At 43.3% G+C, this 25,664-nt stretch overlaps 1 protein-coding gene across 1 annotated transcript in view; it reads left to right on the top strand.

Annotated features, from left to right (window-relative positions):
- The window catches only part of BRD1 (bromodomain containing 1), a 57,861-nt gene that overhangs the window by 8,703 nt on the left and 23,494 nt on the right, over window positions 1-25,664 (top strand). The window contains 5 exon segments of the mRNA XM_003770771.4: window positions 7,445-7,601; window positions 18,845-18,976; window positions 19,221-19,349; window positions 19,993-20,305; window positions 24,174-24,434. Coding sequence (XP_003770819.2) covers window positions 7,445-7,601; window positions 18,845-18,976; window positions 19,221-19,349; window positions 19,993-20,305; window positions 24,174-24,434 — 992 coding nt within the window.

Below are 25,664 nucleotides of genomic sequence, written 5' to 3'. Positions count from 1 at the left end.
GAACTGCTCTCCTTTGGGCACCAGGGCTGACTCTTGGTCCTCCTCCTCTCCAGATGACCAGTGTCTTAGTGCAGCCAACTCTCCACGGATCCTTCTCACCCCCTTCTTCATGGTCCCAAATTTTTGCTCTCCTTTCTTTTCATATCACAGCTCTTGATTTGTTGGTACAGCAGGTCTTAGGTTGAATATTAGATAAAAAGCAATCTGCTTGAGTTGATGTTGCACTGTGTATGACCCAGTGGCTTCTTTGCCCCCAGAGAGGTATTTTGAAAAAAAGGATGCTTGTTAACTCAAAGCATCTCTTGTTTCAGGCAATGAAGTAGAAATTCAGGCACCTTAGGGGATATTTTGGGCAAAATTACCCTACTTGATGTCTTCTCTTGGGCTTAGTAGTTTTTCTTTCCTAGCTTCTTTTCCCCCTTTACTAAGCCACAGTTCTTTAAAAAAGGGGAATTTTTTTTTAAAGCAGCATATGGGGAGGGATTGCATGTCATTTGTGTGGATGGAGTAGAGCCTGTCAGATGCTAAATCTGGGCCAGTCTGCGGTTGTCATTCAAGTGGTGAAAGTACCTGATGTCCTAGGTAGGAAATGGACAGAATTGCTGCCTTACTGCAGGGCCGGGAGTTCCACTTGTTAGCATCTGGTCAGGGCAAAAAGGTCTAGGGGCTTGGAGGTGATTGCTGGAGGTGGAGAAAGCCCCTGAATGTTGGCTGCAGCTGAGAAATTTCACCAGAAGGGGCTGGAATCCACATCTTGGAAGAGTGGTTGTCTTCATCCAGGAATTTCCTCCTGTTGGGGTTGAATAAAGAACATCTGGTGAGCAGATTTGTTTGGGTAGAGAATTCGAAGAAATAAAAATAGTGCTGGGCACCAGATGGGAATGGCCTCGGCCCATTAGCTAAAGGTTTTTCTGTAGGTCAGGAGGCTTTTTACAATTTCCATTCTAAAGTAGAGTTAGGAGGTTGAGAGAGTTCAGGAACCAGGAAGACTTTGAAATTTTATCACTTTATTTCCCAATTACAGGCCCGGAGTTTTGGTATGGTGTGCATGTGTGTGCACAACTACCCTTTCTTCACGTGGCTCCCAGCCTTCCCTGAAAACTCTGCCAGTGCAGCAAGCAGAGGACTGGGACTGGGGGGCCCCAGGATGGACTCTGGCAACTGAGCTAAGTCCAGGGAGTTGCCTCCAGAGCCTGACCCCTAGGAGATGGTGAGCACTTTAGCTGTGGTGACAGAGGAAGAGAGTTGACCAAGATTAGATGTTAGGATCTTTTGATGGAGACCCTATCCTGCAAGTGGTGCAGAGTGGGATCCATCTCCCTAAAAAGACCTCCAGTTTTGAAGAGTGAGATGTGATGCACTTTATATAGAATTGTGTCTGTTCCATGGGAGAAAACTTTTTAGAAATAGGGATTTAATAGAACTTTGAGTGAATCTTGTTAGTTGATCAAGTTATGTTCAGAACGATTTGGTTACTATAAAACAGACTTAACAGATATTCATGGTTCATGTGGTTAATTTTAAAAATCCCTTTCTTTTTTGGTGTGTGCTTACGCCAATGATTTTTTTAATGCTCTATCCCTTGTGGTAAAGAATTAGGCAAAGGGGATGAACACACCCGATGGCCAGGTGTGATAGTGTACCCAGCAGTTCTTGGAGTGATCCTCCATCTCTTGATGGAGCCATGATTGGTGAGTGCATTTAATCTAAATAAAAAGCAAATAAAAGTTTGAGTGTGATTTTTGTTTAAGTAAGTGGTTTATGTTGTTTACCTTGTTCTGCTCACTTCACTTCACTTCATTCATAAAAGGCTTCCCAAGTTCCTCTCTGCTCTTCATAGCTGTTGTTTCTTTATGGCTCAGTCCTATTCTATCACCTGAATGGACCCCAAGTGATCTTCAGTTTTCTGGTTTAGGGTTCAGTCTTAAAAGGTACCTTAGAGCTGGATAGTCAAAGCCCAGAGGAGAATCGCTCTTGTCCAAGAGTCGCACAGAGAGGAGGCCGCCCAGTAGGGCTATTGATGGCCGAGCAGCTGAGACTGGACACAGTCATAGAGCCAGGCTTCTGAACTCGTGAAGGGGTTGCTCTGTTGTACAAGAATAAAAGCAGTTTAGGACCTGTCTTCGCTCTAGTATAAACAGAATGACCAAAAATGTGTGGCCACAACTGTGAGCCAAACAAAATAAAGGTACATGGAGCCCTCCACAGTTAGTCTTCCGTTTGAAGTCCCTTAGCTTCAATAAGCTCATCATGAAATGTCCTCCTTGAAACCCCGGAGTGGTCTCTTATTTGAATTCAAACGCCATTATTTCATTTGGGCTGCAGCTCATTATTACCATGTTTAATGTGATTATAAGTTTGATTTATAACTGGGAATTAGAGTGCATGGCTACTGCTGGGGCCTCATCCACACTGATTGAGACAAACATTTTTCTAGATTTGTTTCCATTTTCATTTACATAATTGTGAATATAACCTTTTTTTGGTCTTTGAATCACTTTATATACCTAGTTTCTTTCCATGTTTTTTCATGTGTGTCATTACTTTCAAGTTTAGTCAACAAGCACTTGTTAAACACCTACCATGCGATAGGCATCTGGTTAAGTGCTGAGGATATAAAGAAAGGCCTCTGGGAGCGCCCTGTCTAAGGGGGGAGCCCAGATACCTACTTTGGAGGACATCCTGGGGGAGGGAACATTCTGGGGGAGGAGACGGTGGTGGTTCCAGCTCAGCCTGGCAGTGATGGGCCGGGAGCAGCCCAGGCCGTTTCGCCCCCCCTGCCAGGATCAGGGACAGCCACTTCATAAAACAGGTGGTGCCAGGCAAAACCCTTGGGGCATTTGGTAGTGTTTTGTTATTATAGATATTACTGCAGTGAGTAATGGTGATGCAGATGGTGAAATTTGTGTAGATGGCCTTTTGAGGTTCATAAAGTAGCTCTGTGGGGTAAGGAGGCTCTGCAGTTAACTCTTTGCAGAAAGGCTGTGAAGGTGTCTAAGGCTGGCCCAGGGTGGAAAAGCCAAGGGAAGCCCAGGTCCTGCCCTCAGTAAGCTCCTAAGGTGTGATAGGCCTGAGATACTAGGAGTGTTTGGTGTGCAGCTTGGACAAATGGAGTGAGCGGCCAGCACCAGGTGGTTTAGTGTATGATGAATAGTCCGCTCTTCACTTCGCTGTCGAGAAACAGGCGGTTGTCTTTGGTTTCGAAAGCGGTTGGGCTGGTTGGGGAGTTGGTTCTTTCTGGGCTTCCCTGGGAGGACTTGACTTCCTCTATTCTGTTCCTTGCTTTCAGGTCACTTTCTCTTGGTTCTACATGGGATTTGTGAGATGCATGCAAGAGCCGATGCTCCCCGAGTAAGGCAGGTTCTTATTGCTGCTTGAACTGAATGTTTTGGATATCCTGATTTATAAGGAGATTTAGCAGTTCCTTGTGGAGTGCCTGCTCCCCAGCAGGGATCAGGGCTTTACCGCGAAAGCTGGTGGGTGGGCCTTGGTGGTGGAGCCATGCCCATGTACTCTAGGGAAACTGGGTTTGAATGCCGGAATTAGCCTTTTTAGAGCATACTGGCTGACATTTACATGTCACATTTTGCAAGCACTTTTGAGCCTCCCAGTCTCCTGTGGGAGAGAAATCTAGAGGCAGTCCTTATACCCACCTCTCACAGATGAGGAAGTGAGTGTCCAAGTAAGCTTTTGGAGAGAAATCTCCTTTCAAAGGCCTCTGGCAATCTCTTTTGGCAAGTTTTTTTTTTTTTTTTTAAAGTCTTATGACCTTAAACATCAACAAATAGGAACATTCAAATATTCAAGAGGATTGTATATGAAACTTGGAAAGTCTATTAAATGTATATATTAAGTTTAGCAAGCTGTATCAAAGTTGCCTACTTGTTTGTATATTCTAGGAAAAATGAGGAGAGGTCGCTTTGAGCTGAAGGGATCAGGGAGGATTTCAGGGAAGAGATGAAACCTGAACTTCACCTTGGAAGCAGGCTAGTGTTTAATACTGGGAAAGGTATGGCAGGTATACCTTTTGGGTGGGAGGGAAGGCTCGGCCCTGCATGAAGGTAGAAGAGCTGAAGAAGACCTAGGGAGCACCTGTTAATAATTCTGGTTGTCTGGAAGAGGTGATTAAGTTTGGCCAGATTGTGGTGGGCCTCCAAGACCACCTTGGAGAAAGACTGCTCAAAGGCTAAAGAGTTGGTATATTATTTCCTTGGTGCTTGGGGAATCACTGAATAGCTCAATGAGGGGGTGAGGTAGTCTTCTGTTCTCCTGGAAGATTGCTGTGGCAATAAGGATTGGGAAACTAGCAAAATGGTGAAGATACAAGGTCAGAGAGGATTATGGGAGTCCTGGGACTGCAGAATCTGGAAATAGCCACAGAGCTTGGTATCTTCTTCTAGAAGGCCTTGCTTTATAAGATACACACAGATGGAATATGTATTAGGCAAGGACTCTAGGTAGTAGCATCTTGAGGTCTGAGCCTTATTTTTCATCTCTGTCCAGTGGGGAGGTTGTGATAAATGCTTTTAGGGAAATCAGAAATCATAATTATGTAATAGACATGAAAGAAATTTAAATCAAGTGAATGTCTTATAAAGTTCCAGATAGTATAATTTGCTAAGTACAAGTATTTCCATTCTCTCAATTTCTTAACTTATTAAATTGATGGTGTAGATGGCGTTCTGTTGTGGTGAATGACTTGTGCTGCATTCGTTGTTTGGGCCTCCTTTGATCTGCCAGCAGTCTGTCCAGTAGGCTCACTTAGGAAACCAGGAGTGTCTCTTGCAGAGACTTGTGTCTTAGTCTGAGGATCATCTGTGTTGGGGGAGAGGAGAGCAGTGTCAGATTTTCAGGTGTCGAGCAAGATTTATGAAATGGAGCTTGGACAGAAATCCACTCTAACATTTTATGTGGGAAGGAGGAGATATAGTATGCATATAAATGAATTTGTGTTTAATACCTAATAAAGACTTTGATAAATGTTGGCAAAAGAGCATATCTGTATTGTCAAAGTTCATTCTTAGAATTTTAGTTACTGAAGGGAGAGTGTTTGAATTGCCACATGTGTTTGCATTTCCCTGGCCTTCTATAGGGGAGATCCAAGTCCACCTAATATTGTTGACTAATGTATGAGTTAACATGCAATTAGAGCATAATAATTAACTTCACAACCACTTTTATAGAAGCCTTAATATTTAGAAAGTGCTCACGCTTCCAGAAGCCTCTGAAAAACTTAGCTCCATTTTGCGAATGAGAATATCACGGTTCCAAAGTGAAGTTGACTTGCCTCCATGGTCAATCCACCAGGAAGCACAGAACCATCAGGACTATGGATTTTGAGCCAAAAGCTCTGTCACCTCACTTTCCATATCTTGTGCAGTAGGCCTATGAAGAAGGAACAAAGAGAGACCTGGGCCTGCACCCTCCCTGAATGGGGCTTGGGTTTTTATAGAGCTGTGCACTTTCAGAAGGCTTTAGTGACAATCATTTTTATTTGCTTTATTTGTTCCGATTGTCTTTTGTTTCCCGTGAATAATTTAGAAGCTGCTTTAAGTTTCTGAACTGAAATATTTATAATTCTCACTTCTGCTTTTGCCCAGGTCTTCCCTCTCGCTCACTGAAATACAATATTTGAGTATTTAATCAGTAGTAGGGGGTTATCTAGGAAACTTGGGTTTTCATTAGGAAAAGCTTGTGATCACTCAGGTGTTTTTTTTTAATTTAATTTTTTAAATTATAGTTTTTTATTTGCAGAATATATGCATGGGTAGTTTTTCAACATTGACCCTTGCAAAACCTTCTGTAACAACTTCTCCCTTCACCCCACCCCTTTCCCTAGATGGCAGGTAGTCCAATACATGTTAAATACATGTTTACATTTTTATAGTTATCTTGCTGCTCTTAGAAAGATCAGTGATCACTAAGTTTTAAAAAGACTTCACTTTTTATAAGGAAGTCAACAACTGATCACATTGAAGTATCCCCTGCTTTTGAGGAAACCGCTATTTACGTTCTTGGCACTTCCCTAAGCACAGTGGGATGGCAGGAAAGTACTGGGCACCGTGCCTCCCCAAGGAGGCCTTTGGGATCAGGTTAGGCAGGCCTTTTTCAGGGAATCTGACTTAGCTGGCTTGTGGAGGTTTTCTTTGGGGAGGAATTGTATCAAAAATAATTCTTGACCCACCTGTTTAAGAAGAGAACTTTAGGAGGAATTCCCAGGTAGAGCAAAGTCCCTCCTCTGCAGCTTTGCATCTTCTCTGCAGCATGCCCATCTTGTCTGCAGCATACCTGAGTCCTAGAGAGTTGTCTTAAGAGTGCTTATAGATCACAGGTCTTGTTCATGGCCAGGATGTGGAGTTTAAACCCAAGTTTGACTTTAGGGCCCCTCTGCACTGCCCTACCTGCTGGGGAGTCTTGGATTGAGTAATGTTTGAGGAAGAAAAGGGCTCCTTGGAAAGTAATTTGTAAATAAACATGTCTGGTTGGAGAAACAAATAGTGGTGTGGCACAGCAGTGTTTTGTGGAGCACATGAAGGTGGACTCGAGTTGCTCTTTTGATTCTTTGCATGACTTTGTCAAAGTTGAAGGTTATGTGTATAATTGAGTACACAAATATGCTGTTTAGGACCTGGAATTCTCCAGCTCCACCTCAAAAAGATTGCATTTTCTGTGAGTAAGAAAGGAAAAATGAAAACTCTTGCATCGTTGTTGCATACTTACAGAGTATTTACTTAGTTCTCCACCATGCTTATATGAACCAGATAAAATAACCTCTTCTTCACATCTAGGATCCCCACAAGTGGAAGAGGAAAACTTTGTTTATATTCTATTTCAAGGCTTTCACTTTTCTTGCAAATCAGTTTTTATTTTTTTTAAGACTCATTTCATGAGTTCTATAAATGTATTTGTTTTCTTTGGATGAAGAAAGTTTACTCATTTCAAAATACTTGACAGACATAACAGTACTTTTTCAAAAGCTGCATTTTTCAGGAACTTAGATGGTTTCTTTTATTAATGTGAGTATAGAGAACTTTAATTCTTTAGTACAAAAGTCATTCATTATTTTATATTTGATTTAAGTTCATCTTGTTTGAAGAAGAGTAAAAAAGATGAAAAGATGGAGAGGGCTTGCTTAGATTTTAACATTGCTTAAAATCATTTAAAAATTTTAGGTGGTTAATTGGACAGATTTTTTTTAGGTTAAATGAATAAATATTCAATTCATGATTTAAATTCATGAATAGTTCAAGCAGCATACTTACACATGTGGTGGTAATTATGATGGGGAAAATATATCATTGCCTGCTTGGTTTTAAGTAGTTTTGAAATAAAAATGGAGGATTAACACAATTAATCACAAGATTTTTTCCTAATTTCCATAATCAAAAGCCTCTCTTTAATGTGTTTCTTCAAAAATTAAACTTTGAGTTTTTCCATATTTTAGATTAAATAAGATTATGACTCAGGTGGCCGTTCAGCGGAAGAAGCAGTTTGTTGAGAGAGCTCACAGTTACTGGTTACTAAAAAGACTGTCTAGGAACGGCGTGCCCTTGTTGCGGAGGCTGCAGTCCAGTTCACAGTCCCAAAGAAACACACAACAGGTATGTGGCACTTATTTTTTCAATTAAAAGAAAATGAAAATTCAAGTCCATCAGTTTATAAATGTCTTTTCTATCCCATCACCACTCTCTTCCAAAAAAAAAAAAAAAAAAAAGCCAACTCAAACAGAATCTTAGGGGTAAACTGAATGTTCAAGGTAGGAGTGGCCTTGGGTTGGCTTCTTAAAATGTGAGAAATTGGGAGTTGAATTTCTCCCTCATTTCTGCATTTTTATAAAATTCAGTTACAAAGGAATCTTGGTGGAAGCCTTGGATGGTTAATTACTATGATAATCTGTCTGCCAGCCAGCCTTGCAGCCTTGATCTTTAAACTAGCATGGAACAATTTTCTCTGTGCTAACACCTGCCTTTGTGAAAAATCAAGAAATGTTTTGGTCATTTTGGTACACCAGCCAGATAGGACCTGGTAACTGGCTTGCTGTTTCTCCCTATTCAATGGATTCCTAGATTAAATTGCCTCTTTGCCCCATTTCTGCCAGCTTCTTCATTAGGCAGTTTTTCTTGCCAAGATCTCAGAGATGGGGGAGAAATAAAGAAAGGGGGATAATCTTTGGATTTATGGATTGGTAGCCTCTCTGCCCTGCTTCTCTGGGCTGGCCAAGAAGGACCCAAGCCCTCAAGCCCCTCCTGCACCTGCTCAGAGTGTAGGGCTTGGTTATCCTGAAGATAGAGGGCCCAAGTCTGTTTCTTTGCCCCTTCCTCAAAAGCAGCCAGCCAGCGCACCAGGAGATCGGGACCAGTTTTTAGTTGAAGCTGTTAGGTGGGCCGGCTACGGCAGATCTGTTGGTGAGAGTTTTCAGGAGAGTGGTCAGAATTCTGCTGGGCCGACACCTGCACTCGGACTTTGCCCTCGAGACTCTGGGATGGTGTCAGGCTTGGTCCTGCCCTCATCATCCATCTTAATGGGTCCCTGCTAGCTTGCTATTTACACATACCCCTAGCTTTGTATGGGTATGGCATTGAGGGCCAAGAGGGGATTAGTTCTAAATGAACTGAAAGGTCATGATGGTCTCAACTAGTCACCCCTCCTGGACATGAGAGCTCTCTTTTGTGCCCCTGTGCTTTCCGCTCCCTTTCCCTGCCTGGCTCTGATGCCCCGACCTATCCCTCTTAGTGACTTTCCTGGTGTTAGGGAGCCCGAGACCCGTTTGGAAGGTTCTACTGGTACTTTCTTTCCTGTATCCTGGAAACCTCTTTGGTGGGATATTCTCGTTATTTTAACTGATATGTGCCCCTGGCATGCCCAATATGCCTATCAGAGAATGATTTCAGTCAGACTGCAGATCTGTCAGCACAGTAACTGAGGCTGTGGGGTCTTGGGAAAGCAGCCTGTCCAAGCTGTGGCTCTGGGAGCCAATCAGTCACTTCAGTTCCCTGAGTCCCTTTTCCTTATTTAGAAAATGGACAGTAATTCTTGTGCCATGTCTGCCATGGAATTATTGTGAAGACTGTAAGCTCCAGTAGAGGCTAGTTCCCTAGTGGGAACTAGCATAGAGAAGTGAAATGACCTACCATCTCGACCTTAAGAAGTGTCAGAGTGGGGATTTGAACCCGATTTTTCCTGAGTCTGTTTATTACCTTTTAGCATCCTTTATTGTGAGGAAGGGACTTTGTAAACGGTGGTTCTTTCTAGATTTAGAAAGTAGAGATGGGGGTAGCGTGTATATTCAGGTCTCAACAGTCTTCTTGGATCCCAGTCTGTTTGCAAGCTCCAGGGGCAATGCATTTTAAGTGTTTTTTACGATCTAGATGTCAGTTTGAATTTCTGGATGTATGCGGGCATTTTTTTTTTTTTTTTTTTTTTTTTTGCCAGCATGTCATTCAGGTGAATTTTGATTAAATACAACACATGGAAGTGCTTTGTAAACCTAAAGCACTTTATAAATGCTAGCTAATTTTAAAAATGCTTCAGACATTAAAAGTGAAAGCTTCAAGTTCTTGTTGGGCTTGCATTTTAATTATTTGTTGCCTTTTAAAAAAAATTGTCTTTCTCCTCCAGTCCTATTTTGGAGCACTAATAAAGAACGGCTCATTGCATGGGGTCTTGCCTCTGCTCTGACCACTCGTGTATATCTAGTTCTTACATTTAAATACGTGCTTCTCACTTTGCCCACTTTACAGTGTGGCTGATTTTTTTTTTTTTTTTTTTTTTTTTTTTTTGATATTAAAGAAATAATTACAAATTAAAACTAGATTTAAAAAATTGGATGATACTTTTTCCATGTTATGTTAAGGCTTTGACCGCGATCATGATGCCGGTTATTTTCAGAACACCTGAAAGTTCCCAAAGGGCTTTCTGTGCATTTTCTCATCAGCAGCCCTGGCAGGTAGATGCCTCTGGACCATGACAGAGCACAAGCTTGGGCTGACCCCGAGTCTTCCTCATCTCCTGCAGGGGGTAGATCCAGTAGGTTTGTTTTGTTTCCTTTAGAAATGGAACTGATAATTATTAAAAAAAAAAACAACTTCATTTCAAAATCTTTGAAGTCAGTCGGGGTTCCCCAGGAACAGGGACTGAAACTGGATTAGAAAGCATTTAAAATTATTCTTGTCACTTTGGGAATTTGTGAGTAGCTGCTAGCATGTCAGAATTTCATTGAGATGGTATGGACCTGAGCCAAAGGAGGAGGAAGAGTGTGAAGATAAAAGCAAGGAGGGAAAGGGGGCTAGAAGTGGGGGAAAGATCTGTCATTTGGGACCCCATGAGGCCACTGTGGAGAGGAGAACTAAGCCAAGCTAGACTATTTTGGTGGCTTTTTCTTTGCTCAGTTTCCTCATTTATGAAATAAGAGACTGTAATGGTTTCTCTTCTTATGTTCTTTTATGATCTTTTGAGTGACATAATAGAGGGGAAAAAGTCAGCCTTTACCCTTTGCAAGGGAGGATTTTAATAGCTGGCATTTCCATTACCTTTGGATAATAAAGGAATATCAGAATGGGAAACCTGGAAGCAACATCCCTACCCCAGAGAGTCCATGGAAAATGGAGACAAAGCTGACCACTCGCTTCAGGAGGATTTGCTTTGTTCTTTAAGAATAAACTCGCAAAGACATTCCTTTCTACTGTAGTTGGAAATTAGTCCCGAGAATATAAAAATATGCCTTAAACTGCATCACGTCAGGTGGTTGACTGTGAAGACGTCGGCCACAGTGTGGCCTTTTGTTAGGTGGCCCCTGTTTGCCAGGAGGCTCAGGCAATGACTTGGTGAGTTGATGTGAGCAACTCCTGCCTTCGCTAAAGGGCAAGAGCCGGGGCAGGGTGGCTGGATGACCCAGAAGCCTGGGGCCTGCCTGCCTTTTCCTGCAAAGTCACTTGTAGGAGCTCGTCCACGGCCACAGATTCAGGCAGCTAGGTCCAGACTGGCTTGGGCATCTTGTCTGGGCTGCAGGTGGCCAAGTGGAGGCCTCCCGAGTTGGAAAGGCCTTCAGCCATAAGAGGATGATGGGGAAACGCATGAGTAAGAGTGGAGACGCTCGTCTCCTGACTGGTCTGAGGTTACCATCCTCCTCTGCTTGAGGGTTGGCAGTGATGGCAGCCTTCCTACTTCATTTTTGCGTAGGTTTGTCTGTAGAAAGGTTTTCCATACAACATTAGCAGTGTGAGCTGAGGAAGACTGGTTTTACGAGGCGTAGTTTTCTGCCCATTAGAAGGTTACGGTTTGGTGTGACAGAAAACCACAGATCTTAGTGATAAGCACCAGTACTGAGTGCTCTGTAATGTCTTAAAGCTATCTTGGGGCTTTGGGCTGGCTTCCTGGGGAAGGTGGCAGGGCAGGGCCATTTGAAAAAATGGAAGGCTGGCAGCAGGAGGCCCGAGATTGGTAATAAGAGGCAAGGGCAGAAAGTGCAGACAGGACCACACTGGGAGGGCTTTAAGGGCAAAGGCAAGTGGACTGTGCACTGTTGCCTTAGAATGGCAGTGGTACTGACCAGGTAAGAGCTTCTGGGAGTGGGATGAAGCCATGAATGATTAACTCACTTAGGCAAGGCAGAGGATTTGAACCCCAGTTCCGCTGCATAACCTGGGCCAAGTTGCTTCATTCAATCAACCGACTTTAAGCACTTGTTCTGTACCAAGGGCTGTGCTAAATGCTGGACATGTAAAGAAGGGCAAAACCAGCCCCTGTCCTCAGACAACTCCTGTCCTGATGCAGACAGCTCTGGACAGACAATTCATAGACAGTGCCGAGGTCATTCCCAAGGGCTGTGGGAATGGAAGCAGCTTCCTGGAGGAGGTTGGATGGGAGCTGAGACTCAAAAGAGGTGAGACAGAGCATTCCAGACATCAGCCAATGAGCCCTTGTCTCTGTATTCACAGAGGCGATCTGAGAAGGAAGGAGAAAGGAGGCTGGGGGTCGGAAGGGGCCAGCTTGGGAGGCTCTAGGAGCCAAACACCGATTTTATGTTGAGGTCTGGAGGTTAGAAAGGGAGTCAGTGGAGTTGTTTGTGTCAGTGTCTTCATCTGAAAATCAAGAGGGTGACCTAGCCTCCGCTGGGTCCAGCTCTGTGGCCCTGGACCTCGGGCCCTATTCTGTTTTGTGACTAGGATGGAAGAAAGTGGTGGTGCTGGTGGGGTGTGTGTGTTCTGGAATACAAAGCCTTTTTATATTTGATTGAGTTTTTTTCCCACTTTACAAAGAACATAATTAGATTCAGATATTCTCTTTTGATATGAAATGTTTAGTTGTTGAATTTAACAACTTAATCATTTAAAAAATTTGCCTTGAAGTCCTGTCTGTGCAGGGGAGCATCATGGTTAATCTTTATATGGTTTTTCTGGAGGAAAAAAATTAGTCAGGAGGAGGGTTAGGAATCAAGAAACAACAGTCTTTGATAGTAATGTCCAGGTCTTACTTTCTGATGTGAAAGCTCTGATTTTCATCACTCTTTGGAGGTGCCAATCTGGAGTGATTATGAGTCCCCAGGACAGAACTCTACTCTTTCATGATCAAAAACCCACTTAATTCAATTCGGCAAAACTCGCTGTATTCTGATGAGGTAGTGGTATTAAGTTAGGGGAAGGAAGGATTCAAGGCAGACAGCCTAGAAGATGTGATGTTGGATAAGTCTTGAAAGAAAGCAGTGATTCTGACAAGGAAGAAGATAAATGAGGAATGAAGAGATTAGGGGTTGGGGAAGTAATTTATCTGTTCAAGGAAGTGGGTGTGGAGCCAGGACGCTGGTGCTGTGCATGAGGGCACGAAGAAGAGAGTGGCACCGGACTGTGGAGTAGCTTGGTGGGCTCCTTGGTATGCTTAGTTTTGACCAGAATGACTTATTGAGATTTAATTGGATGGGTGAGGGAGGGAGGGATCTCGGAAGCCAGGACCTGAGGCTGAGTGGGAACCTGATGGTGCAGATCCTGCACCGGGGTGAGAGGCGGCCTCAGACTGCAGCGCCAGGCCGAGCCGGAGGTCTCTGGGCCGAGAGTCTGAGCTTGGGCTTTGGGGGGTGAGTGAGGGAGCGTGGTACAGGTATGAGAGTTGTGGAGGAGGCCAGGCTGGTATTGACTGGCAGCGGCTGTGTCTGAGATTGTTGGGACTCCCTCCATCTGTGGGTCGGAGTTCTGGACATAGAAACGGCAGTTTGGGGGAGGACGGCCAAGGCGAGAGTGTGGAGCCTGGAATCCTGAGCTCCCTCGGGCCATCCTTGGCCGGGGCGCCCTTGATCCATCTTTCTCCTCTGCTCATGTCACCTTAGGACTGAAGGCAGCCTTGAAGCCACATCTGCCACTGAGGCTTTCCCCTCATCTCCAGCCCCTTCTGCTCAGGCCATTATGCTGACCATCCTCACTCACTCCCTGGCCTTCTTCCCCCCCGAAAGGCCCCAGCCCAGAGCCTCCCCCTGACCGTGAGCCAGCCGTCGTCCCTTGGCTGGGTCATTGTTGGTCCTTGGGCAGAGGAGGGAGACTCTGGACTCGGCGCTGTGGAGGCCCCAATCTAGCCCTTCTCGAAGTTGTTTGCCTCCTCAGTCTGCTGTGGCTTCCCAGCTTTGGGCAGCGTCCCCGAAGCCTTTAATGCTGCGTTCTGCTTTTGGAGTCCTGTGACGTTTGTGCCCTTTGTCGGCATTCAGGGCTGTTTGCTTTGGGTAGTTCTGCTAGACAGGCAGGGCCTCGTTTTACTTCATTCTTGTGGCCTCCGCCTCCCGTGAGGCAGAGGATGTGTTTGGAGGAGTGAAGGAAACAGCTTATTAGTCTTGGCTATGAAAGGATAAGCAATTCCTAATGAATGAATTTGTGCAGTTCTTGGCCAGGTCACATCCACTTTTACGCGGGATTTAGCTTAATCCATCTGTCATACAGAGGAGTGCCCATCTCCCCCTCCCCTCTGTTCAGGATGCTTGGACTGACCTAGTGTCGCAGAGACGGAGGGACTTAGATGGGAGTGCTTTACCTGCTGCCTACCTTTCTAGTTGTTGTGCCCATTAACCTCTGAGGAGGAGAATGGGCTTAATTATGTGGGAACATGGAGGTTCAACTGGCAAGACAGCATTCCCTTTTATTGCAGAGCTCACCTTGTTATTTTTGGCTTCTTAAAAAGCGTCACGCTAACCAAGTGCAGATACCTCCTTTGTTTCTTCTGGGCTAGTGTTGACCTGTGGGAATCATTTTTTTTCCTCTCAGTTTGTATTTTATTTTTCCAAATACATGTAAAGATAGTTTTCAACATTAACTTACAATTTTTAATAATAGCTTTTTATTTATAAAACATATGCATGGATAATTTTTCATCATTGACCCTTGCAAAATCTTCTGATCCAACTTTTCTCCTCCTTCCCTCCACCCCGTCCCCTAGATAGCAGGTAGTCAAATACAACAACATTCATTTTTTATAAGATTTCGTACTCCAAATTTTTCTTCATCCCTCCCTCACCCTCCCTACAGCAAACAATCTGATATAGTGCAATTCTTTTAAATGTTTCCATATAAGAAAGAAAAAGACAGACAGACCAACAATAAGTGCTTCGATCCAAATTCAGTCTCCGTAATTCTCTCTCTGAATGTGGATGACATTCTCCATCCCAAGTCTGAGAATTGTCTTGAATCAATCATGTTCTTGAGAGAAGCCAAGTGCATCGCAATTGATCGTCTGTGGCAATCATTGATGTAATCTCAATCCTAACCCTCCTTTGCCCCAAAGGAAGCCATGTTAAAAGGTCAGAATGTGAACTGCCACAGAAATCGGGGCCCCGGATTGGTGTCACTGCTTAGACCTTAGACCAAGTTCATAGTATACTTGGATCTTTTTATTTTCATTTGGTTAATATCTACCTTCTCCTAACCTAATAGGTAGCTTATAGCAGAATTATGAGAGTTATTACCCATCAATGCTTTGAGTTCTCAGGTTAGTGCATTTCTTCAGCCTGAAGGTCAGAAGAAGCCTTCTTCATGGATCTCACAACCCAGGAGGGACACTGCTCTGCTCAGCAAAGAAACAGAAGCTGTTTCTCTAATATATATGTTAGTTATAGTTGACTCGGGAGACATGTTCAACATTGCACTCTTGACTTGGAGGGATGGTTTGGCCACTTCTGCCCTGTCCTCCAGGAGTGCAGATTGGTCAGTCCTGTCTTGCCCTGGATACTGCACGGTTCACTTTTTCTTAGGCAATAGTAGAGACGTGTTAAACCTGCTGAAAATATATTGTCCCTGGTGCTCATACTTACGGACAATATTCACTAGAGCTCACCCACCCCTGGTTAGCTGTCTCCATCTCTCTCCATGCTCAGTTGGGTTTTTGGTTCCAGGTCCATATTGTGCTTTTGCTGACTGACTGGGAGGAAGGAAGGCCTGGTAGTACCAGGCCCATCAAATAGTCCCTGTAGTGATTTTGGGGCCCTTGCTGTGGAATCATCTTGACCTTGAGACAGACTTCTTGGTGGTTTTCCTTTTCAAATTCGTCCATCTGACCAAGCCTCAAACCCTAGTCAGTGTGAGCACTCAGAACTGACCTCTGCATCAGAGCATCAAAAATTGGTTGTGGCAAATGAGGGTCTGGGAGCCGCTGCTACTGCTTCAGTAGATAAAATGAATATTCTGTGACCTCCCAAGATTAGAGGAGGATCGAAGATCTTTACTGTTTCTTTGTATGGAGGTTTTTAGGATCAGCTTTCAGAGTGAAATGGATCTAATTCACACAGAACTGCTCTTTCTATTAAAGTTGGCTCTGTTGCTGTTTCATGCCCTTTGAGCCCAAACAATACTGCCTGAGCTGAACCTATGCTGTGTTTGGGGTGCCTGGTGGGGCTTGCACTCAGTCCATTTCATTTAGCTGAGAATTTCTACTGCTTTTTTTGGGGGGGGTAAGGAAGGGTGCTCAAAAATCTCATTATTGTAATCATTGAACCTGATGGAATACATACTTTGCTTCTTTCAGTGATCTGGAGCTTTTCCTCTGTTGATTGTTCTTGACTTTCTCTTGGGGCTCCATTTGGCTTCCTTGGGTATCAGGTGTGCCCTATGACTGGTGTTGGGCTCGTGGTGGCTAGTTTGTTGAGCTAAAGCTCTCTCTTGGAAACCTGGTTCCTGGCCTCTCCCCATCAGCTGCCCTGTAATCTATTTGAACACCCCCAGGAAGGATGACTGTTTCTCTTAGCAACCACTTTACTCCATACTCCAGCTCATGATCCTCTCTATAACTTTGCTGTCCTCTGTATCCCATCATCCTTATGCAGAATAGAAAAATTTGAAAAGAAATTTAAATAAGGTTTTGAAAAGTGGTTTAGCTTGTGTTAGTCCATAGCTAGAATTCATTTCAACAAAACTGAAATTTCCACACCCCGGAGAGAAACTTCCTTATTTCAGATGGAGTATGAAGCTTCAGAATATCTGGGAGAGATGGGTAGAAAGACTGAAAGCTATATTAGGACTTGACAGCAGCCCCCGGGGAAGTTGGTGGGTCTCGTGTCCCATAGGCCCTGGCTCCCAACTGCCTGCAGGTTCCTGTCAGCTTCAAGTTTCTTCCTGTAGTTCCACTTCCCTGGGATGTTCACGTCTCAGAGTCAGTAAGAACTGGTTTTATTTGTGCTGTTAACTAATTCAGCAATGAAAGGAGCTAGGTTTATTTTGTGTCCTCTTCTGAAGTTCAGATTCTTTGACTCGGATTTTTCCTATTTTTAAATGTTTTTTTTTTTTTTTATTGATATCTTGTGTTTCTTATATTGCCTTCTCTCCTTCCAAAGAGCCATTATATTTTGCAGAGGAAAAATAAATCAGTGCCAGTGATCAGTTTGTTATGAAAGTCCAGAAAACTGGGTTCTGTGTAATCTGCGTGAGTTTTCCTCTCTCCAAAAGGTTGGCTGGGAATCTCTTCTCTTCTCAGCTTCATTCTGCTGGGCCTTGATAATTTTGTTAGATACCCTTCTGATCTGTCGGTGTCTATGTCGTTGCCATTGATGTGGTTGTTGTCTCTTAGCTCTGCTCCTCTCCCTCTGCATCGGTTCATGTAGAAATGTCCAGGCTCCTCTGTGTCTGTAAAAAGACATACGTCCTTTTTCATAGTGCACTGGTGTTCCATGATAGTTGCGGATTTTGATTTGTTTAGCCATTCCTCAATTGAGAGGCAGCCAGTTTGTTTCCACTTCTTTGCTATTACAAAAAAGTGCTACTATAAATATTTTGGAATATGTGGAAACTTTCTTATAGATGGCTTCCTTTGGATGTAAACCCAGTAATGGAGCCGCAGGGTCAAAGGGTATGGGCATTTTACTCAGTTTTAATTGCATAATTTCAATTTGCTTTCAAAAATGGTCTTATCATTTCCAGAAAAATGAAATTTCAGGAGGGGTTTTGATGTATATTTCTCTTATTTTTAGGATTTTGGAGCCTTTTGTGGGGTTGTGAATTCTTTGCAATTCTTTTGAGAAATGTTTGTTCATATTCTTTGACCACTTACCTATTAGGAAATGACTGTTTTACATGTACAGGTTATGCATATAGGTAGGTACACACATATATACACACACATACATATAAACACATATACATAGACATACATATATGTGTGTATAGATATCATTTCATTATATATCAATTCATTTTGTACATATATTATATATGTATAAAATGAATTGATAATATATCTTGGATGCCAAACCTTTGTCTTCCCTTTCTATCACTTCCCTTCTTAACCAGGTGCATTAATGTTGTCTGGGCAGAAGTTTTTCAGTTGTAGCAAAAGTTGTCTATCTTTTTTTGTAATTGTAAACTGAAGTTTTGCATCTGATTAAAAATGGGTTTTCTCTTTAAATAATCCCTCTGTAGTATGTGCATGGGACTTGCTGTATTATTTCACTTGCATCACCAATTCCTGCCCCTCTTGCCCATTTCCTTATGAGCGCCATACTTTTTTAGAATGAGGTCCTCAGTAGACTTTTTTGGTCATTGGGAGAAGATGGCATTTCTTTTTTCTTTCTGTGGGGCATCCAAAAGGCTGTCTCCACAAGGATCACACAGCAGGTGAATGTCACTGCTGGTGTTTGGAGCCAGTGTCATGTTTGCTCTTCTAGATCTGCTGCCAGGGACCACTTTGGCCCATCGTGGCCAGCTGTATTCACTTGGCCTGGCTTTTGATGAACAGGTGTTGGGAGATGGGATGGGATCAACTTTGGCAGGAAGAGGGGGAGCAGAAGAAGAAATGAGCATCAGTGAGTTATCAGGGAAGTAAGCAAAAATGCAGGGACATAAAGTCCCTTTATGAGATAGATTTGGCCAGACCATGCAACCTCCAAAATAGACATTTTTATGGGCCCCCCCAGGGAGAAAAGAGGAGGAACAGGGACAGAAACTATTGATGATCCACAGTGGTAGCTTCTAAAGTAACGTTGCCTACCCATCTCCCATGGAGTATCAAGTTGGGCCAGGCAGCCAGAAGGCAAAGGGGAGCTGAGGTAGGAAGGACCCAGACCCTGTAGAGACTTTGGCAGAGCTCCCAGATGGGAGCTTCCATAGTGTGTACCTGCTCCCCTGGCTGGATCAGGGCAGGGGTGGCTCGGCCTGGTCTTAGGGGTTCACCCCAGTGGCAGTTAAAGACCATGCACAAGTTAGGAAGGCTCTTGGGAGAGATGCTGAGCAGTGGCACAAGAAGACATCATGTTGTCTTCATGTCAGCAACCACCTGTGGCAGTGCAGTGGAAGACTTCAGCAGCAGTTGCGGAAAAGACCACTTTGGTGGTTTTTTTTTTTTTTTTTTTGTTATTGTTCAAAAATTTTTTTATTTGCTTCTCTAGAGAGAAGATGATGAAGAAATCCAAGCTTTGAAGGAGAAGTTGAAGTATTGGCAAAGACTGCGGCACGACCTGGAGAGAGCACGACTACTAGTAGAGCTTATCCGGAAACGGGAAAAATTGAAGCGAGAACAGGTGAGGGAAGTTGTCCCAGAAACTCTGAGAGTTGCTGCCAGAATTCTGGCTTGGGGGGGGGGGTTTGTGTCCTCCATTGATGGCACAGCATCCAGGAAGGGGGTGGGCGAGCCCTTGTCCCTCGTCCACATGACTGTCTGCCCAGGCTCTTTGGTCATTGGATACAAATGGAGGGGAAGCTTGTTGCTTGCTGGTTACATGTTGGGCCTCCTGTTCCAACTCTTAACCCTCCTGCTCTGTGTAGGTAAAGGTGGAGCAAGTTGCCTTGGAGTTACAGTTGACGCCATTCACGGTTCTCCTACGGTCAGTCCTGGACCAGTTGCAAGAGAAAGACCCTGCGCGCATCTTTGCCCAGCCTGTGAATCTGAAAGAGGTGTGTGCTTGGCTGCCAGCCTGATCACGGCCACCTGCCTGCCGTTAGTTTAACCAATCTATATTTCAATGCATAACAGCTTATGTAGTTTCAGACTTTATTTCAAATTTCATTTGAATGTCCTTTCTGGCGGAATGTTCAAAAGCACAAATTGTTATTTTCCTGCTTGATTTCTAATTAAGGGGACATGGGGTGTGTGTGTGTGTGTGTGTTTTCTTTCTGGGGAGATAGTATGCTTGTATTTTTATTTTCTTTGCAAGATGTTTCCACCCTTTAGTTCTCTGAATTGCTTATTTTTAAATTTATATTTATTTATATTTATTCAAGCTTTATTTGAGAATAATTTGTTCCTTAGTTAATGTACATCTTTAAAAAAAAATCCTTGTTTTTGATTTGTCTCGGACAAAAATGCACTTTAAATAATAGATTTAAATTTTATTTTAGCTTTTTGACAACAATGCACTTTAAATAACAGTTTTAAATTTTATTTTCTTTTGCTTGATTTCCTGGCAGGTGTGAGGTTTAAATGTGTATTTGTTAAGTAGAAAAACTACCTTGTTTGCTTGTTTTTTGTTTTAGATAATTTTCTTTTTTTTCTTTCTTTCTTTCTTTTTTTTTTTTTTTTTTTAATCTCAAATCTCAGGTTCCAGATTATTTGGATCATATTAAACATCCCATGGACTTTGCTACAATGAGGAAACGGTTAGATGCCCAAGGTTACAGAGACCTCAATGAATTTGAAGAAGATTTTCATCTCATTATAGATAACTGTATGAAATACAATGCCAAGGATACCATATTTTATAGAGCAGCCGTACGGCTGAGAGACCAGGGCGGGCTTGTCCTGAGGCAGACACGGCGGGATGCCGAAGGGGTTGGTTTCAATCATGAAACTGGAATGCACTTACCTGAACGGCCACAGTTGGAGCCTCCTCGGCCCTTTTCTTGGGAAGATGGTAAGAAATGTGAAATGTGTCAGCGGTGAAATTGGTTTTCCAAGGTTGTGAACTGGATAGAATCGTTAGACATGAATGGAAAGGACCTGCCACTTTGGTGACTGCAGTGGGTGCTTTTAGCTACTCTTGAAAGGTCTTAATAATCTGTGCCTTGGGTCCTGAACAATGCGGGGATCAGGCTATGTAGGTCAGGTCACACCTGGAGTGTTGTAGGTGGTTTGAGGCACTCTACTCTAGACAAGTGTGTTCAGTAGAGGATGCCTTGGGATGTTTGGTTGAGTGGAAGACTTGCCATTTGAGGATGGGTGAAAAGCACAAGAGGAAATGAGTAAGTGGTTGGTGGGTGTTTCAAAGGCTATCCTGGCGACCCGGGTAGGATTTGGTGGACTCTGCCAGAGAAAGCTGCAAGGGGATGTTTCAGAGAGGCCGTGTTTGAGTTCATTTTGTCCCTCGTGTAATAGGCTGCCTTGTGAAACTATAGTTTTTGGTAGTTGGAGGTCTGGAAGCCAGAGGAGCAACCACCTGGGCATTCTCAAATGTGGCTTGGACCGTGATCCCTATGTCCCCAGAGGGATTCAAATCAATTTATTTTCTACCTGTGACATACTTTTTGCTCTATGGGTTTTTTCTTTAAAATTTTAAGCTGTAGTCCATTTAAAATGATAGATTATTTCGGCCATCTGGCATGTGTGATTCTGTGGTTTGTGTCTGGGTTATGACAGATTTCTAAGTTCTTCATGTTACTTCAACAAACACAGATCAGAGTTCAGAATTTCTGAGGAGATGGAAGGGCTTTGATTTAGGTGAGGGAAGACACCGGCGAGGTTGTCTTAGTCCCAACCAGTCTTTTGTCATATGGTGCTGTCAGCTTGGAGACATTCCAGTGAAAAGGAATGGGTTGGAGAATAGTATTGCACTATGTGTATTTTGCAAGAACAGTTGTAGAAAGCCTTCGATTATATAGTAACAAAAAATCCAGGAAAAGAACCAGCAAGATGGCACATGTCCTTAGATGTTCCTCAGGCTGGAAATAACAAAGACCAGGAGTTCTGGGCTATCACACAGTGGCCAGTAGGCCCTCCTTGGTAACGGGGACTGCCTGGGATGGGGCTGAATCTGCAGCAGTAGACCATAACCCAAAGGTAGATAATGTGCCCAACAAGAAATGTAGGAATGGGAAGTGCGAGGTAGGAAGGAAAGAGACAGCTGACTTATGAGAGAATGGGGTGGCCATTAGCATGGACCATGGAGCACTCTGACAGAAAGTGAATCTGGAAGGAGGTGACTTAGAGGTCATGTGCAGCATGGACATCGGGCAGCTCTCTGGGAGAAGGGACATAGAGAGCACTGACTGTTCCATGGGACCATCGATTTGTTCCCGGCCTCTGACACCTAAGGAAACCCAGTGCCCAGGTCACCCTGGTAGTTGGTGGTAGGAGAGGATTTGAATCTGGGACCTTCTGCATTTGATTCTAGGCAACCTCCCCCCATCCCCCCCCCCCCCCCCCAGTTTAGAAATAGTGCAGGGGAATTGGTGGGGGGGACAGAACTGTGACAGGGGGAGGCAGTAGGTAGGCAGCTGCCTGGGGCTCCCCAGCTTTGGGGAGAGCACATTTCCGAGGAACAGAAGGGCTCGGAGCTTGGGGAGGGGAGGTCCCTTCCAGAGCAAGGTCCCAAAGTAGGGAGGCAATCTTGCGAGGGAGCAGGTGGGAGCTTAGCCCAATGGGGGCTGCTGGGGGGTTGGGGAGGAGTTAGCTCAGAATGAGAGCAAGGCCAATTTGTTGGCATGATGGACACACGGGGCTCCCTCCATGAGGGCTGCTCTTCTCTGCCAAAGGCAGCACTGAAATGGCAGAAATGGAGTTGGGAATAATAGCAGTAACAATAGCTTGATTGAGCACTTCCTGTGTGCTTGGGCCTAAGGACTGGACAGGATCTCATGGGATCCTTACCCCATCCTGGTGAGGGAACATTGCATTTCAAACATAAAGAAACCGAGGTGGGCAGGGAAGAGCACAGATGGCCAGACTTTCAGGAAGGTTTTCAGCAGAAGGATAAAATAGGCTGAAAAGAATTAACAAAAAAAAATTTCTCAAAAAGGACTAGAGAATATTTGAAGTGATGCAAGATTGTGTTCCCTTTAAGTCAGAAAAGCAGTATGTGACTGAAGGGCTGGAAATGAGTCTCTGCTATCTTGTCCCATTCTCTTTGAATGAAGTGTTCTCTCCCCCTGCCAGTGTAGCCAGGGCTTCCCTTGGAGGGCAGGGGATGACACCTTAGGGACAGTCCAGAGGGGCTTCTGTTTCCATCTTGAGCTGCCAAACCTTTTCTGGTGTCACAGTTGTCAATGGCCTGTGCCTAATTTATTTATTTATTAAAGCCTCCCTAGGCTCCCCAACATGTATGGATAATTTTTCAACTTTAACCCTTGCAAAACCTTGTGTTCCAATTTTTTCCTCCTTTCCCCCACCCCCTCCTCTAGATGGCAAGCAATCCGATATTTGTTAACATGGTAAAAAATGTTAAAAGCAAGATATACATACAATTTTATAAAATTATCTTACTGCACAAGAAAAATCAGATTAAAAAAGGGGGGGAAATGAGGAAAAAAATGCATGCAAACAACAACAAAAAAGAGTGAAAATGCTATGTTGTGATCCACACTTGGTTTCCACACTCTTCTCCCTGAGTGGAGATGGCTCTCTCCATCACAAGATCATTGAAATTGACTGTGCCTTATTGAAAAGACTGTGGGGTTGATCCAGTTCCGTGGCCCGAGTCTGTAGGCAACCGTGCAGCCGCTGTGGTGCTGCGGCTTATTCCGTGTTAGTGCCCAAAGGGAAGAAAGGCCAATGACCTTTTCTTGATTTGAGGTTGGCTTGGGGTTTTGTTTTCTATGGTGACAAAACTTTTAGTCAATTTATTGATTTCTCGGTAGGGACTTGTTTTTCTCTCAGCTCTACCCCAAACTTTATTTCAAATTATCCAATTGCAATGACAATCTCAGTTTACATTTCCACATATGAAACGAGCAGTGATTTTTATTATTTTTTTTAAGAAATGTGGTTTTAAAATATATGATAAGACTGTACACTTTTCCTGTTTGTGTCCCAAGGTGCATGTAGGAGGCAGCTGGCTGTTCTGTGATCTTCATGATTTTTCATATTTGATTTATAGATCTATAATTATATAGATATAGATCTATAGATAAATAAATATAGATCTATAGATCTATAAATTTATAAATCTATAAATCCTGATCCATAAATAAGGGACCCAAACCTAATTTTTGGGTTTGTTTTATGTGTAGATATTTCTACATTCCACTCGAGTCTTTGCCCAAAGCCTGTAATGTGTTCTAGATTTTTATCGGATGATCTTCCCAAGTCATAGAATGAAAAAAATCGAGATGAGTTTTAAAATTGGTTGTATTTTTTTCTGCGTTGCTTTGTGTGCCAGATACCATTTGACATCGTGACTACTATTCTTAGAGGATGAACTTTGTTCAGTCTGTGCGAGTGTGTGTACCCTTGTATACACAGTCTATCTTTGTTTTGATATATGTGCCTGTGTAATTGATTCCAACAACTTTAGAAACACAATTTTTCTCATCTTTTAGGCTATAAAAGAAATTTGCTCATCAGATTAGCAAGTTAGGAGACTTTTAAACTATTGTTGAGTATTAGAATTACTTGGTTATGAAAACAGGTTTAGGAAAACATTTTGGGGCAGTTATTTCTTGTGCTTATTTTATTTATATATATATGTGTGTGTGTAATATGTTGACTTATAACAGTTAAGCAAACAAATTATTAATAAAATACCTTCCAACTCTTTTTCTTCTTTTCTTTGTTTTTGGTGACTTTAGTGGATCGGTTACTAAATCCAGCTAACCGAGCGCACATGTCCTTGGAAGAACAGCTAAAAGAATTACTGGACAAACTGGATCTGACGTGTTCAATGAAATCCAGTGGGTCGAGAAGTAAACGAGCAAAGTTATTAAAAAAAGAAATTGCTGTTATTCGAAACAAGCTAAGTCAGCCAAACAGCCAACCCCCTCCACTGGAGTCAGGTATTGGGAGCTTTGAAGAGGAAGGGGCGCCATTAGAACAGGAAGCAGATGAGGAAGGTAAGGAGGGCACCTGTGGCCTGGATTTTCTGTTGGCTGGTTGAGGGGCTTGTTCCACTGTGTGTATGAGACTAGAATGGGGGGCCCCATATTTTGAGGATTAATTACTGAGACATTTTGGTAGACAATTGTCTCACAACTAGAATACTGATCAAAGGGCTCTCCTTGCAAGACATCTTTGCTTTTATTGATTTAATTTGTACATATACTGTATTTGGTCTCTCTCAAAAATTGTGTTCACAAAATATACATACAAACCAAAAAAAATTGGTTACAGTCATCTACAGAGATGAGCAAGAGAAATACAAAAACCTGGGGTAGACTCTACATGAACACTTAATGAGGTAGATGCAGAGGACTCAATGAAGATGCTGAGAAGATGCTTTTTCTTCCTTGCCCCATTCAGGCCTGGCTTTCTCTGCTTCCCCCTTCACTTTTCCTTTTTCTCCTTTCTTGTTTTTTATGTCAGTTTCAGTGTGTCTGAATGACTTACTTTTTAAAAATTTTTCATCTTAGTCTAGAGATGGAAGAAAAACGTAGACAGCAAAGCAAGGTTGCGTAGGTCCTATTCTCTTAGAGCTTCAGCTGGGACTGTGGTGTTGACTTTGGTAAAACTAGTTACCCCGGGGTCCACTTCACATGGGGATGTTAACTAAGTAGTGTCACCCAACTGCTTGTCCCCAAGCCGCCCGAGCCAGAGCAGCAGCAGATCAGTTTGCTTTGAGTTGCTGATCCCAGGCACGTGGACACTGGGCAGCTGTGCAGCTATGGATCTGTACACACATCTTTGCCTGGGCGTGTACGTACACACATAAGTCTGGCCATGTGAGCACACTTGTGCATAAATGCATGCCACAGCTATGCAGCTGCGTAGTCTGCATATGTGCAACACATCTGTACAGAGGCACACACATAAGAAATGCACGCACATACACGTACATGTGTGTATAGCATATAGCAGAACTTTCACAGACACACACTGCACACAGATGGCTAGCTACATGTGCCTGTATGTGTACATAGACACAGTATGTGTATAAGCATATAATGCTTGTGTGTCTACATATATGTGCATATACACAGTATACATGTGCATATATGAGTGGAGGGAAAAAGTTATTCAAAGAATTATAAAACCCAGTGAAAGGGACCCAAACCAGACATTTGCAGTTCTGTGCCTTAGAGAGCACATGCCCTATTGTTTTATGCTCATTCCCTGGCTCCCCAGTT

Source organism: Sarcophilus harrisii, chromosome 5, assembly GCF_902635505.1.
Source record: "Sarcophilus harrisii chromosome 5, mSarHar1.11, whole genome shotgun sequence".
In the NCBI taxonomy this organism is placed as follows: domain Eukaryota; kingdom Metazoa; phylum Chordata; class Mammalia; order Dasyuromorphia; family Dasyuridae; genus Sarcophilus; species Sarcophilus harrisii.
The sequence above is the reverse complement of the archived record's forward strand: the minus strand, read 5'-3'. Positions and strand labels throughout refer to the sequence as shown.